Source organism: Ambystoma mexicanum, chromosome 8, assembly GCF_040938575.1.
Source record: "Ambystoma mexicanum isolate Mex_15411 chromosome 8, UKY_AmexF1_1, whole genome shotgun sequence".
Classification (NCBI taxonomy): Eukaryota; Metazoa; Chordata; class Amphibia; order Caudata; family Ambystomatidae; genus Ambystoma; species Ambystoma mexicanum.
Window position 1 is genome coordinate 788,333,553 of NC_090929.1, and position 27,641 is coordinate 788,361,193.

The following is a 27,641-nucleotide window of genomic DNA, read 5'->3' on the forward strand; positions in this document are numbered from 1 at the left end:
ACATTCATAATCCTATCTAGATGCGACTCATGCTAAACTTCACAATTCCATCTAGGTATGGCACATGCTAATAGTCACGATTCCAGCTAAGTGTGGCACATACAACATTCATATTTTGATCTAGATGCGACGCAGGTTAATGTTCAAGATTCCATCTAAGTGAGGCACATGCTAACATTCACAATTCTATCTAAGTGTGGCAAATGCTAATATTCACAATCCTATCTAGATGCGACGCAGGCTAATGTTCACAATCCTATCTAAATGTGGCATATGCTGACATTCATAATTTCATATAAGTGTGGCACTTGCTAACATTCACAATCCTCTCTGGATGTGACTCAAGCTAATGTTCACGATTCCATCTGAGTGTGGGACATGCCATCAGTCCCAATTACATCTAAGTGTGGCACTTCCTAATATTCACAATTTTATCTAGATGCGACTAAGGCTAATGTTCACAATTTCATCTAAGTGTGGCGCATGCTAACATTCACGTTTCTATCGAGATGCGAGTGAGGCTAATGTTCACGATTCCATCTAGTTGTGGGATACGCTATCCTTCACAATTCCATCTAAGTGTGGCACTTGCTGACATTCATAATCCTATCTAGATGCGACTCGGGATAGTATTCACAATTCTATCTAATGTGCCAACTACTTACCCCTCGAAATTCTATTTAAGTGTGGAACTTGCTAACATGCACAAATATGTCTAGCTGCAACGCAAGGCAAAAATTACAATCCTGTCTCGAATAGACATAGGCTGATGGTCACAATTCTATCTAGGTATGAGTGTTGTAAGTGATGTTTGCCTCCTGAGTGCTAGGGCTTTCTGGAGTAGAGTGATTGCTTTACTCCCCACCCATACCACACTTACTTTTTTGTAGCTGTCGGTTGATGGCTGGCTTCACTGGCTTCCCCTGCTGACACCTGCAAACACATACAGGGGCCGCCTCTGTAGGAGCTGCCCTTTGCTTTCGGCCCTTTGCCACAGGGGCTGCCGGGCATAGGGCTGCCCTGGGAAGGTCAGTTATGACTGGTGATCTAGCCTATCAGGGGTGGGGGTCGGGCTGGCAATGAGGGGAAGCGGAGAACCACGGTGCACGGAGGGTCTGGGGGACCTACACAAATTTGAAAATGGGCAAGACACAAGGCCCAGTGGGTCAGGGCATGGATCTACTCACCTGCAGCGCCAGGACCAAAAGTGGCACGCAGGTGTTGGTGCCGGAGACTAGGGCAGCAAGGCAGATGGATACTTGCCTATCAGGGGTGGGGGGCGGGCAGGGAGGCGGGAGCTGGAAACGAGGGGAAGCGGAGGAACCACTGTGCACGCAGGGGCTGGGGGACCTAAACAAACTTGAAAATGGGCAAGACACAAGGCCCAGGGGGTTGAAGCAAGGATCTACTCACCTGGAGCGCCGGTACAAAAAGTGGCACGGAGGTGTTGGTGCTGGAGACAAGGCTCAGCAAGGCACTTTCTGTACAGTCTGCAAGAAAGCAGATTGTACAGAAAGTAGTAGCAGCATTATTACGCTAAGCCACATACATAGATGAGGACATAAAAGCATGTCTAGATGCTAACAGTCCTAACCCTCAATGGTTCACCACTACTTATAACTATGCTGTAAAAGAGAATATAGAGATAGTCACTATACCTAGGTCAGAAGAAGGCCCTGTTGACAGGGTATTACTGAGCAAGCACGATAGATTAAAATTAATCTCTGCAGCACATGCAAGTTTATCCTCAGCTGTGATCCCAAGATATTGTCACTGCTTCAGATGGGGAGCCCCTTTCCATGAGGCCAGGGAGGTGAGGCTGCCACCCGAAGGTCCCCCTGGGGGTGGTACTCAATGGGTGGTTTTTATGGCGAGGGAGTAGTGACTATCCCGGGAGAGCGCAGTATCTCGTTAACCCTCCCACCTTCTCTCAAAGCCCCACCCCCTATTTTCACACTACCCAATGTCCCCATGTGTTTTGGCAGCATATCTCAGATAAGAACTACTGGGACAAGGTGGAGGCCACGAGTAATGCAGATCACTGACAGGAACAAATGCATACGTTCTAGCCTTTCAAGTGATCCGATTGGTCAGCTGTCAATCAAAGGTAGCGAGGTATCAGAACAATGGTGTCTTCCCTGTTGGCTCTGCAGGAGCCGAGAGAGTGTCCAGAGACACGATGGACTGCAGAACAGAGAGGCAGACGGCACCCACCGGTGAAGCACACTCGCAGAGGGCTCGCAACATGGAAAGCAGACCAGAGGAGAGGGAGAACACCCGCCGTTGACTGCAACTGCTGGCGTGCCTCCAAACTGCCGGCACGCTGCAGACAAGAAGCGTGGAAGACCGGGGAAGGTCCCATTGAGCCAGGAAAGCCACAGAGCGCCTGGGAGACCCGCAAACACCTGGAGGGAGATGGCCCACAACCTACAGGTACGAGGGTGGCTAGTGCCAGGGTTGGTGAGACCCATAGAGTGCTTGAAGACTACAGTGAAGGACAGGAGGAATACCAATGGGGTCAGAGTGACCTAGTGAAAGGGGTCTGGGACCCACATCAGGAAGATATACCCCAACAAATAATAAAGGGGAGTACAAACTTTGCAAATACTAATGGCATGCACAGACCTTGGAGTGTAAACCAAGGCTGCAGATCCAAGAGAGATCAGCCAAAGAGAATGTTAGGAGTAATCAAGTGAAGGAGGTCTGGGACCCATATCAGGAAGACATGCCCCAACTAGTGATCAAAGGGAATGCAAACATTGCATATATTGCGGATGCTCACAGACCTTGTTAGGAGAGTAATCCAAGGCTGTGGCTTGAAGAAAGATCAGACAATGAGACCTGGGAGAGTAACCAAGTGAATGCGGTCTGGGGACAACGCTGTGGGAATGCACCCCAATAATAAAAAAAAGAGGAATACGAAATGTACATGTGCGAGTGGTACTCACAGACCTTGGCACAAGAGTAAACCAAGGCTGTGTGGGGTGAAAAGAGATCTGAGAGAGAGAACATTGAGAACAATCAAGTGAAGGGGGTCTGGACCAAAGTGAGGTCCCACACCCCAAACAGTGATTAAGAAGGATACAAAGCTTGCATGTAAGAGCGACACTCGGAGACCTTGGCAGGTGAGTAAACCAAGGCTATGGCTGGATGTGAAGAAGTGTGAGAAACCTGAAGGTGCCTCTCTAGCTAGTCCCCGGGGATCTGTCATCCAGGTGGCCAGGACATGGCTATCGCTATTGGATCCATTTCCTGGGGGTGGGCCAGTGAGGGAGGATCACCTGGATGGGGGGTCCTCGGGGAGTAGGACACCGATGGGTGAGACGCAGTATCCCCCTTCCTTTGACACCTTTTCCCCATCCTGCCACATAGGATATTCAAAACTACTGCTCCCCCTTTTCCAACACAAACACTTTCGCACAACCCAAAGGACAACCGACTAACACCAGAGCCGTTTACCTGACATGTACCAATACAAGGGCCAGGCAAAGTCAGGCAATTAATCAGAATCTCACGCACCTGACGGCCCTTTCCCTTCCCCACAGGGATAAAAGGTGGAGACTGAGAGAACAGTATGAGTACAGAAGACAGTACGACGAGACAGCTAATCCGGTGCAGCAGTTCAAGAGAAGGAGAAAGGCGGCAAGAATCGAGGAGGAGGCGAGGAGAGAAGGGACCTTGCCCTTTTCCATCCAAACGTGCAGATCGTTTGAGGAAGAAAGCATAAGACTGCGTACAATAGCACAAGTGTGTTGCAGCAGATGTCAATGGTACACGGGGCAAGCTCATGCCGATATGCAGGAGCGAGGGAAGATCCTGCGACCGTGGCACCGGAATGACTCCAATGAAGAGAGAAGCCAAGCGGTTCATCACAGCCGGTTGAGTCCAGGGGCGAACCGATAAGAACCGGGCTGTGTTGAGTGAGAATCACAAAGTGGCAAGTGTGAATCAAGTTCTATGAACTGTGAAAGAACTGTAACAAGTCTTAAAGGGGAAACTGGCTGCGGAGGGAAACCAGTTCCACTAACTCAGTAGACTCTGGTTGAGCCCCATATGAGAGAAATTACAAATACCAGAAGGCCATAGGAGAGCCAGCAGAATACGTAAAAGTGGTCATACTGAGGGTCAAGCAAAATCCCTGTACAATCGAAAGACTTTGATCTACAAGCTAAGTGAAAGAAAGGGAAGAGAAATCCAGCTAAAGAGAAGAGAGGGATCCGAGCCTGACTGAGGGAGATCCAGGGGTGAAGCTATCACCCAAAAGTTAATTGAGAAAAGAACTGTCATATATTTTGTGGCATGAGATCTGTAAGAAGGGTCAGCACCCAGAAGAGGGGGACCCAGGGGTGAAGCCATCACCCTATGTGAACTGTGGCTGAAAATTGATAAGGGTCAGCGCCCAGAAGAGGGGGACCGAGGGGTGAACCTTTATCACCCTAACAAACTCATTTGTTAAAGGGACTTTTTGTTTTGTTAGCTGAACACGCCAGGCTTTATTTTTCATTTGATGGTCAACGCTTGCTCCCATCTTAGATTTAGGTTTAAAATGGGCGTTTTTCCAACCTGCACACAGCATTCATTGTTCAATAAACACCCTTGAACTGTGATCACTTGTGTCTGTTTTGCTTGTTGCCACCATGAGTTTCTTACAAAATGAAAGAGAGAATTGTCATTCCAAAAATGCTAAGTACCCAGGAGAGTGGGCGAAGGGGAGGAGTACTGATAAAGGTTTGGGGACCCTCAACACAGCTTGGGAGAGAGAACCAGTCTATTCTTCATTATCACAGTATCTGGGAGCCGGGCCTACTCAGAAAGGGTGGGCACCCTCAGCACAGCATAGGAGAGAGAACCAGGCTATTCTTCCGCTTCATAGTGCCTGACATGAACACTGAGAAGTAGGGTCCTGGACCCATAGCAATTGAGAGGAAAATCAGAGCACACCTTGATAGAAAAAAACAGGCTATTCTTCCTCAGTGTAGTACCTAGGAGACTGGTCTGTCCATCAAGGGGTTGGGACCTTTAAGATGGCTTGGAAAAGGTGTCCAGGCCATTTCTTCCTTGTTGCAGGGCCTAGGAGCCACGTCTGTTCATTAAAGATATGGAGATAATCTTGGATAAAGTGGAAAACCTCAGGGGAAAGGGAATCAGCCCCTTGATTCTTGTGGAAGTTTTATTAGCTCTGTTACACCTTTTTGGAACTTTTGGTTGTGAGCTACAAAGTTGGGCTGCAGGTCGGCTCTCAGAGGGACATTTTCCTTTGCACCTTCTGTTGAGTTTGGCTTGAAAGGTATAGGTTAGGGTTTGGACACAGGAACCATACTTTGAACATTGACACACAGTTTCATTAGCTAGTTTTGTTGAGGCAGAGAATCAATTTACCATCCATGTGTCAACACCCTCCATATGTTACAACCCACTTTGGGATTTCAGCTACTACACGCAGGATAGATACTGGTGGCCAGGGCTTAGAAAAGAAGTATGACAATACATAGAACATTGCTCCATATGTTCACAGACAACAGTGGAAAATTCCCACAAACCATCAGTAAGCACATTAGCAAGGGCAACGGTGCCTTTTGAATGAATCTATAGGGACCACACTGGCCCACTGATACCTGTCAACAAGTACAAACATTTGTTGGTTGTGGTGGACTCGTGCACAGGGCTTACTTGGCTAATTCCTCAGAAGAAAGCTGATTGTAAGGAGGTCATGAAGGGCTTAATGTCCTTAGTAGCTATGACAGCACCGAACTAGCTTCAAGCAGAAAATGGGCCAGCCTTTCGAGGCAAAGCCTTAAGATAGGCCGTCAGCTGGTGCTGTACTCTGCAGGTCTCTCACCCTCAGAGGAAACGAAGTGTGGGAAAGTTAGGATGTGCTAGTATGCGTGTGTGCATAATGGCCATTAAAGGTTATGAGGGCTTGATTGAAGGTAGCTACATTCTCATGGCAGAAGTGTGCAAAGTGTCATTCGACTTGTATGTGAAAACAGATGTGTGCAGGAGTGTGGCCGTGCCTTTGGCTGATTCCAAAAGCGTGGAGTGCGAGAGGATAAATGCATTGGTTATAATTAAGTGAAAGACTAGAATAGGTACATTCTACATAATTCGAAAACATCTGGGTTAAAAAAGTTCGGTGGTGCATTCTGCATGCATCCACCTATCATTAAGTGGTTACATTCAAGGCCGACTTAACTGTAAAGTCAGTATTCTGCCAACACCTGCATTCCGGTAGTGGAACAAATTCTACAATCGCCTAGAATCCAGAACTTGGTTGCCCTCCTGGACTCGACTAAGTGCAGCACCCTGTTCAACTGCACAACCCTTCCAAGTCCTATACAACAGCTATCACAAGAGATCCTCTGGTGCAAGGCTACAATTTGTGGAATTACAAAGGCTACCCTCACAAAATCCTCTAAGTGCAACACCCAGGTTGCCTCCCTGAATTATTCCAAGTGAAGCCCATTGGCCAGCCGCACAGTCTTTAAGTGTAACATGTTGGCTACCCTAATGGATATTCATAGAGCAAAAACCTTGGCTACACTTATAAATCATCTAAGAGCAGAATCAATGACCACCTTTCTAATGATGTGGTCCGACACGTTGGGCACCCCTATGAATAACTCCAGTGTGATACATTGCTAACCCCCCACAATGCATCTAACTGCTATACGTTGCCTACACCAAAATCCATCTAAGTGCAATAAATAGCTTAACTCCACAATCCATGCAAGTGTAATGCATTGCCCACCCCCAAAATCCATCTAAGCGTAATGATTTGAATACCCCCAAAATCCATCCAAGAGCAATAATTACCTACCCCCATAATCCATCTTAGTGTAATAAATAGCCTACGTCTGCAATCCATCTAAGCGCAGTACATTGCATACCCCCAAAATCCATCTGTTGCACATTTCAACCTTAGATACAGCACACCCTCCAACCCAATAAACAAGAGGGAGGTGTGGGCGGCTGATTTGGGAGGAGACCCTAGACAAATAAACATATACCCATTAGTGTTAGGGCAATTCCGAACACTCCAGTACAAAACCTAATGTGGGCCTAGTATGTAACTCCAGGCACATACACTATCGGTGATAGATGATTCAAATGGATTGTGTCCTCCCACGTATTCCTCATCTTCTGATAATTCATCTCTCAGCTTTGCTGCTTCAGAATGTTTTTTTCGACAGAGGGCACTGTATGCAGTGTCGCCGAGTTGATGTCCCTCGAGGGCCTCCGTCGACCGTCGACATCATCATCAGCATAAATAGTGCATGCAGTGCACGTTGGCTTCAGTTCCGTTTTTCCGAGCTTTCGCTTTGAGTAATTACGGTGCGCTTCAGTGTGATTTTCGTGAGAAAATTGTCTTCTTCATCTACTCCTTCGACGCCCAAGTGGAGTTTTAAAAAATGCCACGACTGCTGGTTCAAAATGTCAATTACGCATCCCCACCACGTCTGCCTGTGGTGTTTGGTCTCCGGGCACCGTACCGAAGATTGTGTGTGGGTCCTGTCAGGCCATGGCAGAGAAAGCTCACAGGGAGCGTAGAGGTAAACTGGCATTGGGGAGGTTAGCATCAAAGTCATCTTCGAAGCAGGAGAAAAAGTCTGGTTAGTCGAGAGAGACTTCCCAGCGCAAAAAGTCAAAAAGGTCCCAATTGAGGAGTCGATCCTGGCACTCTTCGTCTTCTTCCTCTAAGAAGGCAAAGAAGAGACGGCATACGTCTCCTTCAACCTCAAGTGATTCCTCCACGGAGGTAATCAGATGCCCTATGAAGTCCGATTCCACGGCAAAGTGGGGCCCATTTCGTACAGAGATGTTGCGAATTTTCGAGAATGCGGCCTGACCCTCTTGAAAGAAATGCAAAAGAGCCATGCCCCGGTCGCTCTGAGGGACAACAAAGGGAAGTCGAAGGCCTACAACATTGAAGCCGAGCTCAAAGCCGCATTGCGTTGAGGAAGTTCTCAATCCGACGAGAAGTTGTCGAGAGTGCAGACGAGTCAAGAGCCGAGTCCTTGGTGTGACAAAAAAGCACAAAGCATCAAAGGCCTCGATGACTTTGCAGACTCCATCGGAGTCAGAGCTGTCAACACCAAAGTTGACGCCGAGTAAACCGGCACCATTTTCGAAGCCGCCTTCGACTACTTCGACATTGCCATTGCTTCAAGACAAGGTTTATAAACATGTTCCTAAAAATGACTACTGTAAGTCTGTCTGCAATTTATGAGGAGGACCAACCCTGTGATGAGGGCTCACCACCTTTTTTGTCTGCAGTTTGGCACCCCAATGTGCCACAAGAACTTATTTCGGACAAATCAAGACTGAGAGATTTGTATGATAATCTCCAGTGAGCTAGTGGCTTGGATACCTCACCAGAACTAGAGTTTGGCAGGTCTGACCCCTCTGAACACGCAGACTCATTCTACAGAAAGGTCATTGAGTTTATGGGATGGAGCAGGCCTACTCCATCATATGAACAAGATGACATGACTGACATCTTGGACCAGGGTCCTCAGAAAGACCTGATTTTACCATTCCATATGGTCCTGCAGAATAAAGTCTCTGCTAATTGGGAGACCCCGGATGCTGCGGCAGCAGTTAAAAAGAACTTTGCAAGGAAGTACAGACCTTCCAGCAGTGACCCAGAATACCTCACCAAGAATCCCACTCCTGAAAGCTTGGTAGTCCAGGCAGCTACATCAACCAGACAATCTGCTTATCCTTCCATCTCCCTGACAGGTATGACAAGAGGGTAGAGTTAAAATCCACTTATGTGACACACAGTCTAGATTCATGTTTACCCTGTGGGACTGTGCTGCTATGGCGGCTGAACACATCCCGGAAGGCGAAGAAAGAGACGGCTTTGTGGCGATCATTAACGGTGGTAAAGAGGCAATGAGTGAATGCCTCCAGTCAGGGTTGGATACTGCAGACAGCATCAGCAGATCCATGACTGCTAGCACGGTATTACGCAGATTTGCATGGTTCAGGAAGTCGGAGTTTGCACCAAACGTGCAGGCAAGACTGCTCAACATACCCTTTGATGGCTCAAGGTTGTTTGGCAGCAAGGCGGATGAAAGTTTGGACAAGCTTCAGACCTCGAAGGCGGTGGCTAAATTCCTTAGCGCCGCCATTAGACAACCTCAACAACTCTATTCGGGCTCATCTTCCTGGAGGGGTAAGTCCTTTAGTTTCTACTCAATTGGAAGAGGAAGAGGACAAGCCAGACAGAGGGGCCAGAGAAGATTCCCTCGTGGTGGACGAGGAAGGGGTGCCAAGTCAGCCCCAGCAGCGGCATCCTTAGCCTCAGCCACTGCTGCATCCGCCTCTAAGCCACTCTGAGACCTTGACCCACAAGACCCTGGTGGGAGGCAGCCTTTCTCAGTATCTGAACGAATGGCTGGGCATTACTTCCGATGCATTGCCACTGGAAACGGTGGCCCAAGGTTACTGCCTTCCTTTTCAAAAAAGACCTCCAGATCATCCACTGGGATACAACTCTGTCAAAATTCTGGATCTGCTCCTTGTGCAGGAAATTTTAACCCTGCTAGAGAAAGGTGCAATAGAACATGTACCTGTAGCCGAGAGGACCAATCTAATCCCCAAAAAGGACGGAGGATTGAGTCCCTTCTTGGACTTGAGAAAATTGAACAAATTCTTCAGGAAGGACAAGTTCAAGATGGTTACCTTTCTCAGATCCTTCAGGCTCTCCAACTCCAAGACTGGTTGGTATCATTGGACCTTCAGGATGTTTACTTTCATGTCCCAATCCATCTCAAGCACAGAAAGTACCGGAGGTTCGCAGTTGGCGGTTCTCAATATTACTTTCGAGTTCTGCCATTCGGGTTGACCTCCGCCTGAGGGGTTTCCACCAAGTTGATGGAAGTGGTGGCAGCAAGTCTCAGGAGAGAGGGGATTCATGTCTACCTTTTCCAGGACGATAAACTGATCAAGGAATCCTTCACCCGAGCAAGCCTGGGAACATCTCAGCATAACCTGCCATTCGCTCCACAGACTTGGCTTCTCCCTCAACTACCCCAAGTCCCATATGATACCTTCCCAAGGACTCCAATTCATTGGAGCAGTCCTGGATGCTCCTTCTGGGAAAGCCTCACCACCCGAGGTGAGACCTCAACACATTCTGCAGATGGTAACAAAATTCCAAAATGCTCAGCATCCTCCGGCCTTCGATTTTCTGAGGTTGCTTGGTCTCATGCCATCCTGCATTTTCCTGGTGCCAGAGGCCCGCTTGAGAATGTGATCCCTTCAATGGGCTCTCAGGACTCAGTGGTCCCAATTCTCAGGAAAGATGGCGGACCAATTGCAAGTTCCGGGCATAGTTGATCAAGACCTTCTGTGGTGGGCTTGCAAGGACAACATCCTCAAAGGAGAATCTTTTTGGCAACCATTTGCCGGAGATAACAGTAGTGACGGACGCCTCACTCACGGGGTGGGGAGCTCACACCAACGATCTGACAATCAGTGGTCATTGGTCTCCGTCGGAGTCCAAATTGCATATCAACCTTTTGGAGCTGAGGGCGATCAGACTAGCCTGGAAGGCCTTCCTGCTCTCTGTATGGGGAAGAATGTCCTGATAATGACGGACAATACAGTGGCCATGTACTGCCTCAACAAGAGAGGAAGTGTAGGGTCACTGCCACTATGCAGAGAGGAAATGCAGCTCTAGTTCTGGGCAATACAAGAAGGAATCTCTCTGTGGCAGTTCACCTAGCCGGAGAGCGGAACACAGCGACGGATGCTCTGAGGAGGAAGAGCACAGTCTCCCACGAGTGGAAATAAACTCAGGAAGTCCTTCTAGAGATCTTCACCCTTTGGGGTACCCCTCAAGTGGATCTGTTTGCGATCAGTGTCAACCGGAAGTGCAAACAGTCTAGGGAATCTCCCCAAGAGGAAGTCTAGGAGACACATTCATGGTACACTGGGAGCTTCCACTCCTGTATGCATTTCCTCCCGTCCCCGTCATTCCTCATGTGATCAGGAGGTTGAGAAGGTTCGGGAAATCCATGATCCTAATGGCTCCAGATTGGGCCAGGAGGACGTGGTACCCAGACCTTCTGGACTTGTCCATCTGCCCTCCAATACGTCTTCCACAAAGAGAGGATCATCTCTCGCAAGAGGAAGGTCAGGCTCTCCATCCAGAGGTCAAGACACTCAGCCTTCACGCATGGTTTCTACAAGGATTGGGACCTCCCGGATGACGTAACAGAGATTTTGCTTTCCGCCAGAAGGCTAGCAACTAAATCTTTGCACCGTTGCCTTTGGAATAAGTTCAGCAACTGGTTCAAGGATTAGAATGTGGATCCATTTCTATGTGACACTCCTGTAGTGCTCTCCTTTCTCTTACATGTAGCCAATCTGTGCCTCAAGATTGGAACCAAAAAGGGCTACCTAGCAGCGCTTTCCATTTTCAAGCGCTCGGGAGAGGATTCATATTTTAAGATCCCTTTGATTGTCAAATTTTTGAAGGGCCTTACTAATGTATACTCACAAGTTCCATTCAATGTACCTGTTTGGCACCTCAGTCTTGTATTAAGGTTTTTGACATGTATTCCATTTGAGCCTTTACATTCATGCCCTTTAAGGCTCTTGACATTAAAAACAGTTTTGCTTATCGCAATAACATCAGCCCGCAGGGTAAGCGAGTTGCAGGCTCTTTCTTGCAAACCACCCCATACTACTTTCTGTAAAGACAGTCACTCTCAGGGTAAAACCCTCTTTTTTGCCAAAGGTAGTCTTCGACTTCCACTTGTCATAGAAAATTACCTTACCAACATTCTACCCACCTTCTCATACAGGAAAGGAGGAGGAGAGGCTACATAGACTAGACCCAAAAAGGGCTCTACGTTTTTATATATCCAGGATGGCAAAATTTTGCGAGGTTGATCAAATTTTTTATTGGATATATTGGTCCCAAATTGGGCCTTGCAGTCACCAAACAAACAATATCCAGATGGATTATCCTGGCTAGGGGAGAATGCTACAGATTAGCGGGCAAGGACCAGCCGGATGGCCTAAGGGCCCATTCCACAAGGGGCATGGCAAGTTCTGCAGCGCTTCAAAGGGGTGTGCCGAGAAATGATTTCGAAGGGATTGTGTCCTCCAACGTATTCCACATCTTTGACATGTAATGTCTACTGCTGTGCACTTCGGAAACTTTTCAGCAGAGGGCGTCTTGCGTCGATGGCATCGATCCGATGTCCGTCGAGGGCCTCCGTCAAGGGTCGACATCACCGGATGTTATATATAGGACGCACAGCGCCCGTTGCCTCAGTTCCGTTTTTTCCAACAGTGAACATGAATACCTTTGTGAAACTCGGCGCGCCTTGTGGTTTCATCGCTCTCTTATGATGTCTATTTGTTCGACCCCCTACGACTCCAAGGTCCGGGTTCTAGACTTGCCGGGTCTCCAAGATGTCATTGACCGACCCGCACCGTATTTGCTTATGGTGCGTGGGTGAGTCGCACAACACCGACGACTGCTCCAAATGCCAATCTCTAACAGCCAAGGCCTTGTGTGAAAGGAAGGGGAAGCTCTGTGCAGGTAAGCCTTCGAAGTCCCGTAAATCCGGATCGCAGTCTAGGCTTTCCACCGACGATTCAAGGGGCGACTCTCTGCGTCGGGAGGAAGCTCAGGGTTCTCGGTCCCGGAGTGGTTCCCGCCATTCCTCGTCCTCGTAGCACTCTCGGAAGTACCGGCACCGGTCGCCTTCCCCGTCCTCTTCGGAGGATGGTTCTGTGTGTAAGGTAGCCTGTCCCGCGAAGTCCTCAACTCCGGAGGAGTGGGCGGCTTTTAAAGAACAAATGATGGCGATTTTCCAGTCGCAAGGCATGGTTCCTGTCGCACTTTCTCGCGAAGCCGGCAGAGAACACTCTCGATCCGCGGCTCGCACGCCTTCATGCTCGGGCTCGCACTGCGACTCGCACCGGTAGCCCTCGAGGTCCCGTGCGGACAAGAGCAGTCGCAAGAGACGTGCGTCCAGGTCTCGGTCCTCGTCCCTTGCGAGACCGTTGCAGCCTGTGGAAGTACCGACGCAGGTGTCGACTCATTCGGCACCGGCCCAGTCGGACTCGGACAATGCTTTACCCTCCTATCAGCCCACGGCCTGTGGCGGCGTTGACGCCGAAGGTCGCAGCGTCGACACCTGCAGAGCGGATTCCAGCATCAAAGTCCTTGGCGGTCTCGATGTCGATGTTCTCGATGCCCTCGGCATCGATGTTTTCGATGCATTCAGTGGCGAGGCCCTCTGCGCCATCGGCGTCGAGGCCTTTGGCGCCCTCTGCGTTTTTTGGGCGTAATGTGTCTGAGGAGTTTCATGGGGCTTCCTCTACATCTGGGAGGCCGGTATTGGGCCCCAGGCCCTCTTCTGTCACTTTGGCTGGGTTTTCTGATCCTTTGCCTGACATTTTTGAAGAGGAGGAAAGGTCAGAGATTGAAGACCCTGCTTTTCAGGATGAGGCTTTGGGATTGTTGGGTGACAGTCCCTTGGAGGAGTTGAGGCAGACCCTCCATGATGCCAGTGGACTGGATACTTCTCCGGAAGTTGAGTTTGGTAGGCCTGAGCAGGGGGCTCATGCAGACTCTTCCTACAGGCGGCTCATGTCTAAGGTTGCTGAATACCTGGGGTGGTTCAGTTCTCCTGAGGATTTTATTCAGGATGACCTTACTGACATCTTGGACCAAGGTCCCCCCTCTGACCCTGTATTGCCCTTCCATCTAACATTGCAAAAAAAGGTGTCATCGGCTTGGCAGGCCCCGGATTCGCTTCCGGCGGTCAATAAGAATTTGTCGAAAAAGTACCACCCATCTGTTAGAGACCCCAGCTATTTGTCTACTCGCCCCACTCTGGAGAGTTTGGTGGTTCAGGCGGCTTCGGGCCACCTCGAGGCAGCAGGCGTACCCTACCATTCCTCCTGATCGGGGCGACAAGCGCTTAGGCAGATGGGCTCAGAAGGTCCTTTCTTCAGGGAGCATGGCACTGAAAGCTGTCTACTCCACATGTGCCTTGGCAAGATTTACACACACTCTGTGGAACTGTGCTTCCTTAGCTGCTGAGCATATTCCCGAGGGGGAGGAAAGGGATGGCTTCCTAGCCCTCGTGCGTGATGGCAAGGATGCTGTGTGAATCGCTACAGTCGGGTTTGGACACGGCAGACTGTGTCAGCCGGTCCATGGCTGCAAGCACCGTCCTACGCAGGTTTGCGTGGTTGCAGAAGTCGGGGTTTGCTCCTGATGTGCAAGCCCGTCTTCTGAACATGCCCCTTGATAGGTGTTCATTTATTTGGCCGCAAGGCTGACGAGAGCCTTGAGAGGTTGCAGACCTCCAAAGCTGCAGCAAAGTCTTTGAGCGCTGCAGTACGTCAACCTTAGCCTTTTCATCCTAGGGGACAGCAATGGAGGGGAGGTTCCTTTCGTTTCTACTCCTCCTTTGGTAGATCGAGAGGAGCTGCCAGTCAAAGGGGCCAACGTAAGGGTACCCGTGGTGGATGGGGTACTAGGGATGCCAAAGTCGTTCGGGCAGTTGCCTCTTTTGCCCTCAGGCACCGCCGCAGCCGCTCCAGCTCAGTCATGAGGCCATGTCCCATGGTTTGCCGGTTGGGGGCAGACTTGCGCAGCATCTTGGAGAATGGCGTGCTATTACTTCAGATGTGTGGGTTCTGGATATCATAGCCCATGGCTACTGCCTTCCCGTCCTTCAGCGGCCTCACGACAATCCACCGGGGAAGCTCTCTTTGAAACGTCCGGATCCGCTCCTGCTGGAGAAAGGCACCATAGAACTGGTGCCTGTAGTCGAGAGGAACAAGGGATGGTATTCCCCTTATTTTTTGATCCCAAAGAAAGACGGGGATTGAGACCCATCATGGACTTGTGTTGGTTGAACAAGCTTCTAACGAAGGACAAGTTCAAGATGGTCACTCTTTCTCAAGTCCTCCAGGCCCTTCAACCTCAGGATCGGTTGGTGTCTCTGGACCTCAAGGATGCTTACTTTCATGTTCCAATTCATCCCAAGCACAGGAAGTACCTGAGGTTTGTGGCTGGTGACTCGCACTTTCAGTTTCGGGTCCTGCCGTTCGGATTGACCTCTGCCCCTACGGTCTTCACCAAGCTGATGGTGGCTGTGGCAGCGTACCTTAGGAGAGGGGGATTCACGTCTACCCATACCTGGCCGATTGGCTGATCAGGGCGCGTTCTCCCGAGCAAGCCCTGGATCATTTATCCGTCACCTGCCATTCCCTTCACAAGTTGGGCTTCTCCCTAAATTTTAAGAAGTTGTATTTGATACCTTTCCAGCAGCTCCAGTACATTGGAGCAGTGCTCGACACGTCCCTGGGGCAGTGTTCCCCTCCCCAGGTGAGGGCTCATCACATTCTGCAGATGGTGGACAAGTTTCAACGTGCCCATAGTCTCCCGGCTTTCGAATTCTTAAGGTTGCTTGGCCTCATGGCGTCCTGCATTTTTCTGGTGCCAGAGGCCAGACTGCGGATGAGATCCCTGCAGTGGGCTCTCAAGATGCAGTGGTCGCAGTTCTCCGGCAAGATGTCAGATCCCGTTCAGATTCCACTCTCGGTCTCTCAGGATCTTCTATGGTGGGCCGACGAAGGCAATCTGATGAAGGGGGCACCGATTTGGCAACCATGGCCGGAGGTGACGATCGTGACAGATGCATCCCTCACAGGATGGGGCGCTCATGCCAACGAGTTGACAGCCAGCGGCCGTTGGTCTCTGTCGGAGTCCAGACTCCACATCAATCTGTTAGAGCTGAGAGCTATCAGGCTGGCCCTGAAGGCTTTTCTGACATCTGGGCGGGCGAAGACTGTCCTGATTATGACGGACAACCCAGTGGCCATGAATTACCTCAACAAAAAGGGGGGGCAGGGTCACTCCCGTTGTGCATGGAGGCGATGCAGCTCTGGTTCTGGGTCATCCAACAGGAAATCTCGATCTCAGCAGTTCATCTGGCCGGAGAAGAAAACGCGGCGGCGGACGCTCTGAGCAGGCAGAGCATGGTCTCTCATGAGTGGGAGTTGACTCAGGAAGTCCTGTTGGAGATCTTCGCCCTTTGGTGAACCCCACAAGTGGATCTCTTCGCCACCAGTGTCAACCAGAAGTGCGAGAGGTTCTGCTCACGGGAATTTCCCCCAAGAGGAGCCTTAGGGGACGCGTTCGTAGTGGAGTGGTCTTTCCCCCTACTGTACGCGTTTCCTCCAGTCCCCGTAATTCCTCAGGTGTTGCGGAGGTTACGGAGGTTCAGTTCCCGAATTATCCTCATTGCTCCAGATTAGGCCAGGAGAGCATGGTACCGGGACTTTCTCGACATGTCCATCTGCTCTCCACGCCGTCTTCCCTATGGAGACGATCTGCTCTCACGGGGGGGGGGGGTCAGGTTCTCCATCCAGAGGTCAGGTCTCTCAACCTTCATACTTGGTATCTGAAAGGTTGAGATACAAGGATTGGGCCCTCCCGGATGACGTGATGGAGGTGTTGCTTTCGGCCAGGCGGCCCGCAACTAAATCCCTGTACCGTTGCCGTTGGAGGAAGTTCTGCGACTGGTGCAGGGGTCAGGATGTGGATCCTTTCCAGTGTTCCATTCCTATGGTGTTGTCTTTTCTGCTTTCTTTAGCCAACAAGGGCCTTCAAGTGGGTACCATTAAGGGTTACCTAGCAGCGCTGTCTATATTTAAGCGCTCGTCTGAAGAGTGTTCTTACTTTAAGATTCCTTTGATTTCACAGTTTCTGAAGGGACTCTCTAATGTGTTTCCACCATCCCCTTACCAGGTACCGGGTTGGGATTTGAATTTGGTTTTAAAGTTTCTGATGGGTGCTCCGTTTGAGCCCTTACATGCTTGTCCGCTGAGACTGTTGTCTTTTAAAACTGTGTTTTTAGTTGCGTTTACTTCCGCGCACAGAGTGAGTGAATTGCAGGCGCTTTCTGCCAAGTCACCCTTTACTGTTTTACATAAGGAGAGGGTTGTCCTGCGGGTGCAACCTTCTTTTCTTCCGAAGGTCGTGTCTGAATTTCATTTGAGCCAGAAGGTGACTCTTCCGGCTTTTTATCCTCCTCCGCATGCTGGTAAGGAAGAGGAGAGGCTCCTATGGGTTGGATCCTAGCAGAGCTTTGAGCTTTTATCTTTCACGGATGTCCCGGGTCAGAGTGGACGATCAGCTCTTTGTAGGTTATGCTAGACACCGCTTGTGTCATTTCCAAACAGACCTTGTCCAGATGGATTGTTTTCACTATCACTGAATGCTACCTTTTGGCGGGAAAGGACCCGCCGGTAGGCTTACAGGCTCACTCTACTAGGGGTGTGGCTGTCTCCACTGCTCTACAAAGGGGTGTTCTTATTCGGAATATTTGTGAAGCAGCCACATGGGCCTCTGTCCATACTTTTGTTAAACACTATTTCTTGGACTCCATCCATAGGCAGGATTTGGCCTTTGGTAAGGCAGTGCTCTATTCAGCCATTTGATTGAGTCCTCTAAATTTCACATTATAAATTCTTTCCCTCTGCCATAGTGTGGTACTGCTTTGGGAGTCTGTCATAGATGTGGAATACTTCAGAGTACACATTCCCTTCGAAGAACAAGTTACTTACCAAACTGGTAACGTTCTTTCGATGGGATAATCCTCCGACATATACCACATCGCCCTCCCAGCCTGCCCCTCTGGAGAACTTCCTCTGTGATTACAGCTTCCGTTTCTGCAAGGCTGTAGGCAGTTATACTGGCAGGAGACTGGTGTCACACATTCTGGGGGAAAAAACTAAACTGAGGCAATGGGCGCCGTGCGTCCTATATATAACATCCAGTGACGCCGACCCTCGAGGGACATCGGCTCGACGCCATCAACGCAAGACGCTCTCTGCTGAGAAGTTTCCGAAGTGCACAGCTGTGGACATGACATGTCATAGATGTGGAATACATCGGAGGAACATCCCATCGAAAAAACGTTACCAGTTTGGTAAGTAACATGTTCATCTGTTCAGCAGCCACTTGGTCGTCTACCCGTACATTTGTAAAACACTACTGTCTGGATTTTTCCTCCAGTCAGGGGGGACTTTTTGCAAAAGCCGTGCTCCATTCGGTCCATGAGTAAATCTAATTAATTGATACTCCCACCTCCAAATTATTACTGCTTTGGGAGTCTATCATAAGATGAAGAATACGTGGAAGGACACAATCCATTCGAAGAACAAGTTACTTACCCCTGGTAATATTCTTTCGATTGGATGTCCCTCCCACGTATTCCTCATCGCCCCTCCCAGCCTACCCCGCTGAACAGTTTGTGTTGTTACACTCTACGCTTTCTGAGAGCCTACGGTCTTGGGTACGCTTGGTAATTCCTCTTCAGAGGGGAAAAGAAAAACCGAACTGAAGCCAACTGGTGCTGCATGCGCTATTTATGCTGATGATGACGTCAATGGTCAACAGATGCCCTCGAAGGAAATCGACTCAGTGACACTGCATTCAGCGCCCTCTGTCTAAAAAAGAATTCCGAAGCAGCGAAGCTGTGTGATAAATTATCATAAGATGATGAATACGTGGGAGGAACATCCAAAGGAAAGAACATTACCAGGGGTAAGTAACTTGTTCATCTAGGCTAGTGACAGGGACCTTTTGAGATCCAAGTTAGAAGCTTTTGCACAAGGAGCATAATTAGATCCTGAAGATGATCTAGAAAAGCTAGATAACATGGCAGACCATGTAGGTTTCGTGAAATATTTTGACACCTTCCTTATCTATAAGTGGAAACCTGTGCAGTGGTTAGACACAACTCTCTGGGAGTACTGTAAGATCCCCTTTTAAACTCGCCACCAGAGTTGACGACACAATTCCCTCACAAACCAAAGCCCCAGTTAAAGGGGAGCGAATAGCGCAAAATCGATACATATTCCCCCCCACCTCCTACAGAAGGCCACTTTATGTGGTCTATACTTTCTGTGGTGTATAATATTTATTATATTTATTTATTGTTCATTTGTAAGGCGCTTATACATCAAGTAAATTTTGTTTCAAAATACCCATAGGGCAACAGGGAGGGAACATGGGAGTGAAAGGCAAATGTAATAACAATGAGGAGAAAGAAAGAAACGGTCCTACTAGGCATTATGAGCATTCAGAACGTGCAAGTGCAGAGAGAGAGATAAGGGACAGAGGAGAGGGTAAGTGATATGGGTTCCACGGAAGAAAGTGCTAGGGAGTAAGTTTGCACACCGCTGTTAATTGCCTGGCAGAGATCACTTTGTAAGATTGGTCAACTGCCAGTCCAATAAGTGCAGGCCTGTAAGATGGGCCAGTGGGTGCCAAAAGGTAAGTGCCTGAAGTGGGCAGAAGCTGAAGGCGATTGGGGGGGCGGGGAGGCCAGGGCCCAGAAGGACACATAAGGGCCCTGGTCACCAATCTCAGCGACAGGGGTTTAGCAAGGGAGTGAGAGGGGGACGGAGGATGTGAAAAGGAAAGTCTTGAGGAGCTTCTGGATTTTGAGGAGATCTGGCCCAAGACAGAGAAGAAGGCAGGGGGCTGTTCCAGAGATGGGAGCCAGCTGAGGAAAGAGATAATCCACCAGCTCTCTGCTTAGAAAAGCACTTGACATGCAGAGAGTTGGCGTGGGAGGAGCGTAAAGATCCAGAGTATTTAGTGAGAGCCAGTTGTGGCTAGCGTCCACCCCAGGCCCAGAAAGCCTTATGGGTGATGCAGAGGGATTTCAATGTCATCCTTGCTGCAACCAGGGGCCAGTTGAGAGAACTTAGGGCTGGGGAGATGCGGTCCCTGGTCTTGAGGCCAAGGATAAGTCTTGCAGCACTATCCTGGATAAGCTGGAAGGGCCTTAGAGAGGAAGAGAGTAGATTAAGGAAAACACAGTTGCAGTAGTCCTGCCTAGAGAGTACCAGAGTGCTAGAGACATTGAGCTTTTGGGGGAAAGTGAGGAAAGGAAGGATTCCTTTAAGGAGGCCACAATGACAGAAAAAAACATGGCAAACACAGTCCCTCGTATCACGTCAAGGGGTTGCGAGTCTTGGCAAGTACATGGAACTAACATGCTAGATGTAGCATGTAGAAGTCCATATTAGGTGTTTTTTCTCAATCATACTCCTTTTGCATTAATGTTTATTTGAGACCGTTTCTCTGCACATCCAGATTGGGGGGCCAAGGATGGTGGCTTTTGGCGGGCAACTAAAAATCTTTACAAAATAATAAAGGAAAGTAAATATGAGCATATTACAAATTCCTCAGACATTCCAGTAAACTGGAATCCTGGAGGCAATGAATGTCATAAAACACAAAGGTTTAAGCGTAGAACCTTACACAGCTTGGGCTTCACAAAACATGTCACAAACCTATGCCATTTCCATAGGCAAAGCATGCCAATTAATGGCAGAACAAGAACCTTTACATGTGGTTGTTAGTGGAATAGACACATGGGGAAGGTCGGGAAATTGGTCTGCCACTCTAGACAGGACAGGTCACCTTGAAAAGGCTAGGGCATAAGGGAGGCGAAAGAAGCTGAACTTAGCTAGATGAAAGCTGCCCTGGATATGTAAGGACTGACTGCTCTGCCCATTGATATGAGGTATTTTGCAGCTGATGACAGTTTCATTGCATTTCAACAGGGAATCTACAAGCTGAAGAGATGTGGTAGTGGATATGGTGCATATCATCCAAGAGGACTTGGAAACTTTTCAGGATGAACACCAAGCAATGCTTGAACTTCTGAAGATTACACTTCCTGGACACACTCGCTACAGGGGTTCCAGAATGGTCTACCATCACATGACCAGAGCAGCCGACACATTTGAATCTAACAAGACAAGCTCAGAGATGGGCCATTTCAGAGTCCACCTACACTTTGCTGAGTGTACTCAAGAAAACATTCTACTGAATATCGGCATGGGACAAAGACTCATTGTCATGGACACTGCATGGGATCCTGAATATTCCAGTGCCAGCAGAAACACCTATGTTTTGTGAAGAACTGCAGTCCTTGGGCGCCATCCATTGAGTAGAGAAGCATTAGATGCAAACTCTCTGACGCGCCCTGTACCCATACCTGTGTGACTCATGAGAATTCTACGGTACAACTGTATTCCTTGAGGAACTGTAAGGGAACAGCCATACAAGATGCCAGGAGATTTTCAAGATCAGCCATGTGAGCAGAATTCAAACTCAATCAAGTGTGTGCTAAGTGTAATTTGAATGCACACCTTCAGTAGAAAAACTGTTGCTACCTAATGGATCCTACATCGAGCAGTTTAACACTTCATGCTGTGGTGTGCCTGTGGGGATTGCCAGCTTGATCATAGTCTCTAAGGTGGTAAAGTATTGGAACACCGTTTTTTATCCGCCATTATAGACTGAACTAGTGCTATTGAAATGGCCTGAAGTGAAGTTGTCATCTCTGAGGTTCCTGCAACTATCTCTGAGACTCGAATACCTCCCTGATATGAAGATACACATCACTACCACCACAGAGACTTTCGTAGAAGCATCAAACCGAGCCCTACAATTGGCCAAGAATTGACTGAAGAGAACACCAGACTGGCCAAAAGAGATTGAAGCCCTGTTAGAAACCTCTATTCCAATAAATTGGAGCTCCATCCTGGGATCCATTACAAACTGGCTGATGAATACATTTTTTTCCTTCAATCCATTGAAAAGTTTTTTGCCCTTTTCTGGAAACATAGGCTCGGGGATAACACCTGTGTTTTACTCCCAGCTGCGTTCATACTGATCATCTTTTTACTTCGTCGTGATAAGTAACAGGGAACTTGTTCAATGCACCAAAGCTGATTCCTGAATAACAGAAGAACACTGTTTGGAAATTTTCGTGTGGCGAATATCTACCCATCTCTGATTTATCAGCGACGGGAGATTGTCTGCTGGCTCTCCTCAAGAAGATATGTATGTTTCAGTAACTAGTGAAGATTCTGAGTAAATACATTTTAGCAAATAAGTATTCTGCCATGTTTTACATGCTCTTTTGTCTCTTCACTCTTATTCCCATGATACGTATGATGCCTCCACGACTTGTTCTACGGCTCAAGGGTGAGGGGGGGTAACATGTAATTTCTTGTCTACTCATTTTTCTGAGCCGTAGATCCAGCTTCGAAGCTAACGTGTTAATGGAGAATGCAATGCAGGTTCATATTTAGTAAAATGCATGTCGCGAGATTTGCTTTTCCAAAGTTAAAGTACATTCCATCAGTGTTCTGTGCGAGAAACTAGGCTGACAACCAACGACTTTGAGCCTGGTACATTGCAGTTCTCTTGTATAAACAAAAGCCATTCATAGCTCTCTAGGCTTTTCTGGGAAAAAAAGCAATGTTCCAATAAATAGTAAACAAGTGCTAACAATGCAAAATATGGCACTGAAACAGAAATACAAAATGCCGTCCTTGCTGTAGTTCTTACAGGAACAGTGCTGTCCGCTGACACTTTTTGTTGGAAAGATTCCTAGTGCTGGATGATGAGATTGCCATAGTTTACACAAGAAAGATGTTGGTCACTGATATTTTAGTTTAGAATAATTTTTTGTGCTGGATGAACTTTGGTGGTTGTAGGCGTAGGACAGTTTTTGTCTCTTGAAGGATGGGCATGCTAATGATGGGAGGTGGCACCTCATACCCATTGATTATAAATAGACCAGGCTCATAGCTTTTCGGGGTTGCAGAGCTGGCAAGAAGACGAGGGGCAAACCCAGACAACTGTAAGACTGAAGAGAGAGCACCAGGGCTTCCCAGAAGGAAGGGGCAACTCCCTTATTTTTCCTGAGCTGGATTTTAAAGCCACTAAGCTAATTTCTGGCTGTTATGAGGCATTTTTAATCCATAGAGAACTCTGCCTGTTGACTTTTGAGCAGAACTTTGCTATTTATTGCGAATCTAAGAGTTTTAGTATCAGGTCATTGTCTTTTATGGTCTGACAAAAATGTATTTAAGGCATGTGATTTGTTAAAAAAGGAGTTGGGTGATAGCAGGTTAAATCTATACGCTTTATCACCTAATAACATTGAAGGTTGGTGTTATGCTTGAGCTAAAACATGGCGCTGGTGCGCAGTGCATTCTGGGAGCGCTCAGAGCCATGATGGATATTTACTTCATGTCGCAGTGAAAAGCTGCATTCATTTTGCTGAGAGCCAGATTCACGATGCTGAAGAAAACCTGCTTTCCAAACTTGGTATGCAGTCAAGGACATTTCTGCTGGGAAAGCGAACTTTGTTATGTCTTGTTATGAGCTATGGGACTGTTTTTCGTGGTGCTTGTTTTTAGAGGAGGGAGGCACTTTGCTCCTTGAGGTTACTGTCGTTTGACCCAGCTGGCAACCAACGGCGGCTCATCAATGCGCAAGTGCGTTGCCAGAAGGTTCGAGAAATTGCCACCCCTTTCGAAGGGTGAATATATGCGAAACCCCTGAGCAGTCAGGTGAGACTTCAGCCGGAGGAGGGATGCTTTCGTCCGGCATACCTGTGGGCTGTTGTGCTCTCGGCCTGGCTGTTATCGGGGTCTTCCAGCCGCTTCTGGCGAGATGAGAAATCCAGTTACGCTCACGGTGATGTATTTCCTTTGGAATTCTTTGGTTCTTCTGTGATTTATTTCTTTGTTTCTTCTGTGATTTATTTCTTTGTTATCACTGGTTGCTTCTAACCTTTGAATAAATAGCCGTATAAGTGCTCATTATTTTCTAAGAGTGTGTGGTTGCAAGTTATTGTGTCTTCCTGCGTTCAAAGTATTCGCTCCGTAATTGCATTGGTGATTTATGATTGTCCGTGCACTCTGGGAGAGCAATACATCAGATTAGACTCAAGAGGGATTGTTGTGATTGAAACAGGGTTTGGAGTACAAATTCCCCCAGAGCATATGGGATGGATTGCCACTAGATCTGGCCTAGCATTGAAGGGAGTTCAAGCGTTGGGAGGGGTAATTGATGCCGATTACCAAGGCGAGATCAAAGTTATCCTGATGAATAGTGGGGACCAATTGTTACCAATCCACAAGGGTGATCGGGTGGCCCAATTGATTATCATTCCCGTTAAGTTGCCCATGATTAAGAAGGGGGAGCCTCCTACAGTGTTAACTACCCGTGGGGATTGTGGTTTTGGCTCTTCAGACAGTATGGTACAGGGTGCGAAGGTGTGGGTAGAAAAGCCAAGTGGCCCACCAGTGCCCGCAGATGTCATTGCATCAGGCAAAGACCAAGTAGTTTTAGTAATGGAGCCCGGTAGAAAGAAATGGCAATATGTGCTTGCAGACAAATGTTACCTGAGAGAGTGATGGTCAACACTGATATCTCTTTTCTGGGTTTGCCTTGTAGATCCTGTGTCTGGCTGGTGTAATTGTGGTACTAAATGGACTCCATTTGGGAGAGTTAAACAGCATGCTGCTACCAATGAAAAATTTCACATCTGTGCCAGTGATCAAGGGGATACTGATAGTGATGAGTAATGTTGTCCAAAAGCAGCCTTATGCCGATGCCGAAAAGCCAGCCAAACTGAAGACATGGATTCATGAAATGCGGCAAACAAGTCAGGCGCAAGTGAAAACAACCTTGATGACAGTCATGCAAGAGGCATTTACAGGACGGTGAAAACATTCTCCCATGATTACCCAAACAGAGAATATGTGGATATACCTGGCACAACAGGTGCTCAACATAACACACTTTTGTCTTACTGATGTGCCCAATGCCGAAGCCTTGTTGACTACGTGCTTAGTAACAGTACCGACGCCAGTTCCGGTTTGAAAGCATATTTTCAGCGTCACACACAATGATTCTTTGGTTCAAGATTCTGATATTAGGCAATCTTTTTCCGTCTATGAGTACTGCAGATTTTGCCAGGAAACCGATCGCAAGTGGAGAAATTTGACACGTGTTATAACCTATAATATAACCCAAGGCGATGTGTGCTACCTTATGACATGCAATACACAAGAAAATTGGCAAATGCCAACAGCTCGATTTAACCAAACCGCAAAATCACACAGTGTTTGAGAAACGATTATGTTTGCGAATGCCACGCACATGTACCAGTGTGAATAATACTGTGGGCCTCATCACGAGTTGGGCTGTATTCCCGGCTGTAATACAGCCGACTGTAATAGCCCTAACACCGACCAGTCCGCGGTATTACCACCGGATCACGAGTTGGGCCTTAACGGTAAATCCCCATTCCTGATTGGGTCCATTGGATCCAATGGGGAATTTTCTGCGCTAATTATGCAGGCTAATACAGCCGGCTGTAATACAGCCGAAAACAGGGATTTTCACCTCCAGAAAAAAGCTGGAGGTAAAACAGTTGATTTAGCGCCCAACTCGTGGTAGGGCCAGCCCTTAAATGCGGCTGTAATACCGTTACCACCGCATTTAAGGGCTACAGCCCAACTCGTGATGAGGCCCTATGTCTTGTAATCATACAGTGATAGCTGCCAGTCATTTGAATCATGTGAAACTTCCAACAGAATGGCTCTTTTCATGTGGTAACATCACATATACTTATATTCCAGCTAACATTTCCGGAGGTCCATGTGCCTTAACTTGATTAGGACTAATGATGTTTCCTTTACACCCAGAGATAACTTGAGGCAAAAGGTCAACTTTCGAGTCTTTGGGTCTATCTTCTGATTGTGATTCACATGTGCATTTGCTATCAGAAGCTGAGGTTCTAGCATTAACCCTTTCATTAGTGGGAGTTTGGGGTTTAGCTGCTGGGGGTTATAAATCTTTGATTAAATTAGCATGTTTAGTAGTCAAAGGACTTAATCATACTTCTCAGGCATTAGAAGAGTTACTCCTTGATAGTAAAGTTATTAGAAAAGCAACTTTGCAAAACAGAGCTGCTGTTGATTATCTATTGTAAAAGCATAATTTAGGGTGTAACGCAGTTGAAGGTATGTGTTGTTTCAATCTAAGTGACCATTCACGATCCATTGAAAGTCATATTCGAGGTTTGAGGGATCTCATTTCTCAAGTGTCCCAAGATCAGATCATACTGGGAATTGGTGGGATTGGTTATTTTCATGGATTCCTGATGTTGGGGGTACACTACGTTACGCTTTTGCTTGCATTTGCATTATATTAGATATCATAATAGCTTGTTGTTGTTGTATTCAATGCATTCCCAACTTAGTTTTAATATTTCGTTGGTTTCAGAGACCGGCTCCTCTGCCACTGGGCTATGGAAGATAAATATCCAAGGGTGGAATTGTTATGCTTGAGCTAAAACATGGCGCTGGTGCGCAGTGCATTCTGGGAGCGCTCAGAGCCATGATGGATATTTACTTCATGCCGCAGTGAAAAGCTGCATTCATTTTGCTGAGAGCTAGATTCACGATGCTGAAGAAAACCTGCTTTCCAAACTTGGTATGCAGTCAAGGACATTTCTGCTGGGAAAGCAAACTTTGTTATGTCTTGTTATGAGCTATGGGACTGTTTTTCGTGGTGCTTGTTTTTAGAGGAGGGAGGCACTTTGCTCCTTGAGGTTACTGCCAGCTGGCAACCAATGGCGGCTCATCAATGCGCAAGTGCGTTGCCAGAAGGTTCGAGAAATCGCCACCCCTTTCATAGGGTGCATATATGCGGAACCCCTGAGCGGTGAGGTGAGACTTCAGCCGGAGGAGGAATGCTTTCGTCCGGCATACCTGTGGGCTGTTGTCCTCTCGGCCTGGCTGTTATCGGGGCCTTCCAGCCGCTTCTGGCGAGATGAGGAATCCAGTTACGCTCACGGTGATGTATTTCCTTTTGAATTCTTTGGTTCTTCTGTGATTTATTTCTTTGTTTCTTCTGTGATTTATTTCTTTGTTATCACTGGTTGCTTCTAAGCTTTGAATAAATAGCCGTATAAGTGCTCATTATTTTCTAAGAGTGTGTGGTTGCAAGTTATTGCGTCTTCCTGCGTTCAAAGTATTGGCTCTGTAATTGCAATGGTGATTTATGATTGTCCGTGCACTCTGGGAGAGCAATACAGTTGGTTAAAATGGATTTCTAACTCCTCAGGTAAATGTACGGGCAAAAGCATGACCTGTACTGGGAAACAACATAGATGTGGTTACGATCCCGAGATAAACAGTGCCAAAAAGTTATTAAGAAAAGAACTCTGGGCTGTTAGTTCTCTAAATGTCTCCTCTGATATAATAAAGTATGAAATAACTAGATTACAGACTAGATTCCGTAATTGAGTGTGTTGAAGATATTGTGAGGGTAGGCATGGGAACTGGGAACAACTGATTCTCACTCTGAGTACCTGTAAGGTGGGGGCGATGTGGAAGATTTTGATGCGGGCCATGTCACCTGTAAAACCTCAAATCTTAAACCCCATTCCTGAGGGGGCTTCGACTGCCCATGTGAAAGGTAAACTGTTTACTGAACTGGAGGTAATTCTTCCTGTTAAACATCTGGAATCTCACTGGCCCTTGCATTTTACCAGATACTACATCAGTCAATACATATGTGCCCTTAGACAATCCAGAGCACTGGGCCCAAATGGCCTCTCTTCTGCAGTTTTGAAGGGGGGCCCCTTAGTTTGGGCTGAAGCCCTGCACTAATAAAGTGTGCAAGAGTAAGAACATCCCTGACTCTTGGAAAAGGCCATATTCGTCCCGGTCTTTAAGACAGGCGGCCGTCTTTGCCCTGA

General features: G+C 47.8%; 1 protein-coding gene across 5 annotated transcripts in view; it reads left to right on the forward strand.

Moving 5' to 3' along the window:
* The window catches only part of ARL6 (ARF like GTPase 6), a 2,156,307-nt gene that overhangs the window by 1,966,459 nt on the left and 162,207 nt on the right, over positions 1-27,641 (forward strand). For 3 of the 5 annotated variants that reach the window (XM_069610619.1, XM_069610618.1, XM_069610621.1), the window contains one exon: positions 20,629-23,699. The exons of the other annotated variants lie outside the window; for them this stretch is intronic. In XM_069610619.1, the coding sequence (XP_069466720.1) occupies positions 20,629-20,657 (29 nt within the window). In that variant the 3' untranslated portion in view covers positions 20,658-23,699. Of the gene's footprint in view, positions 1-20,628; positions 23,700-27,641 lie in introns of those variants that run through there. 5 annotated transcript variants of the gene reach the window in all.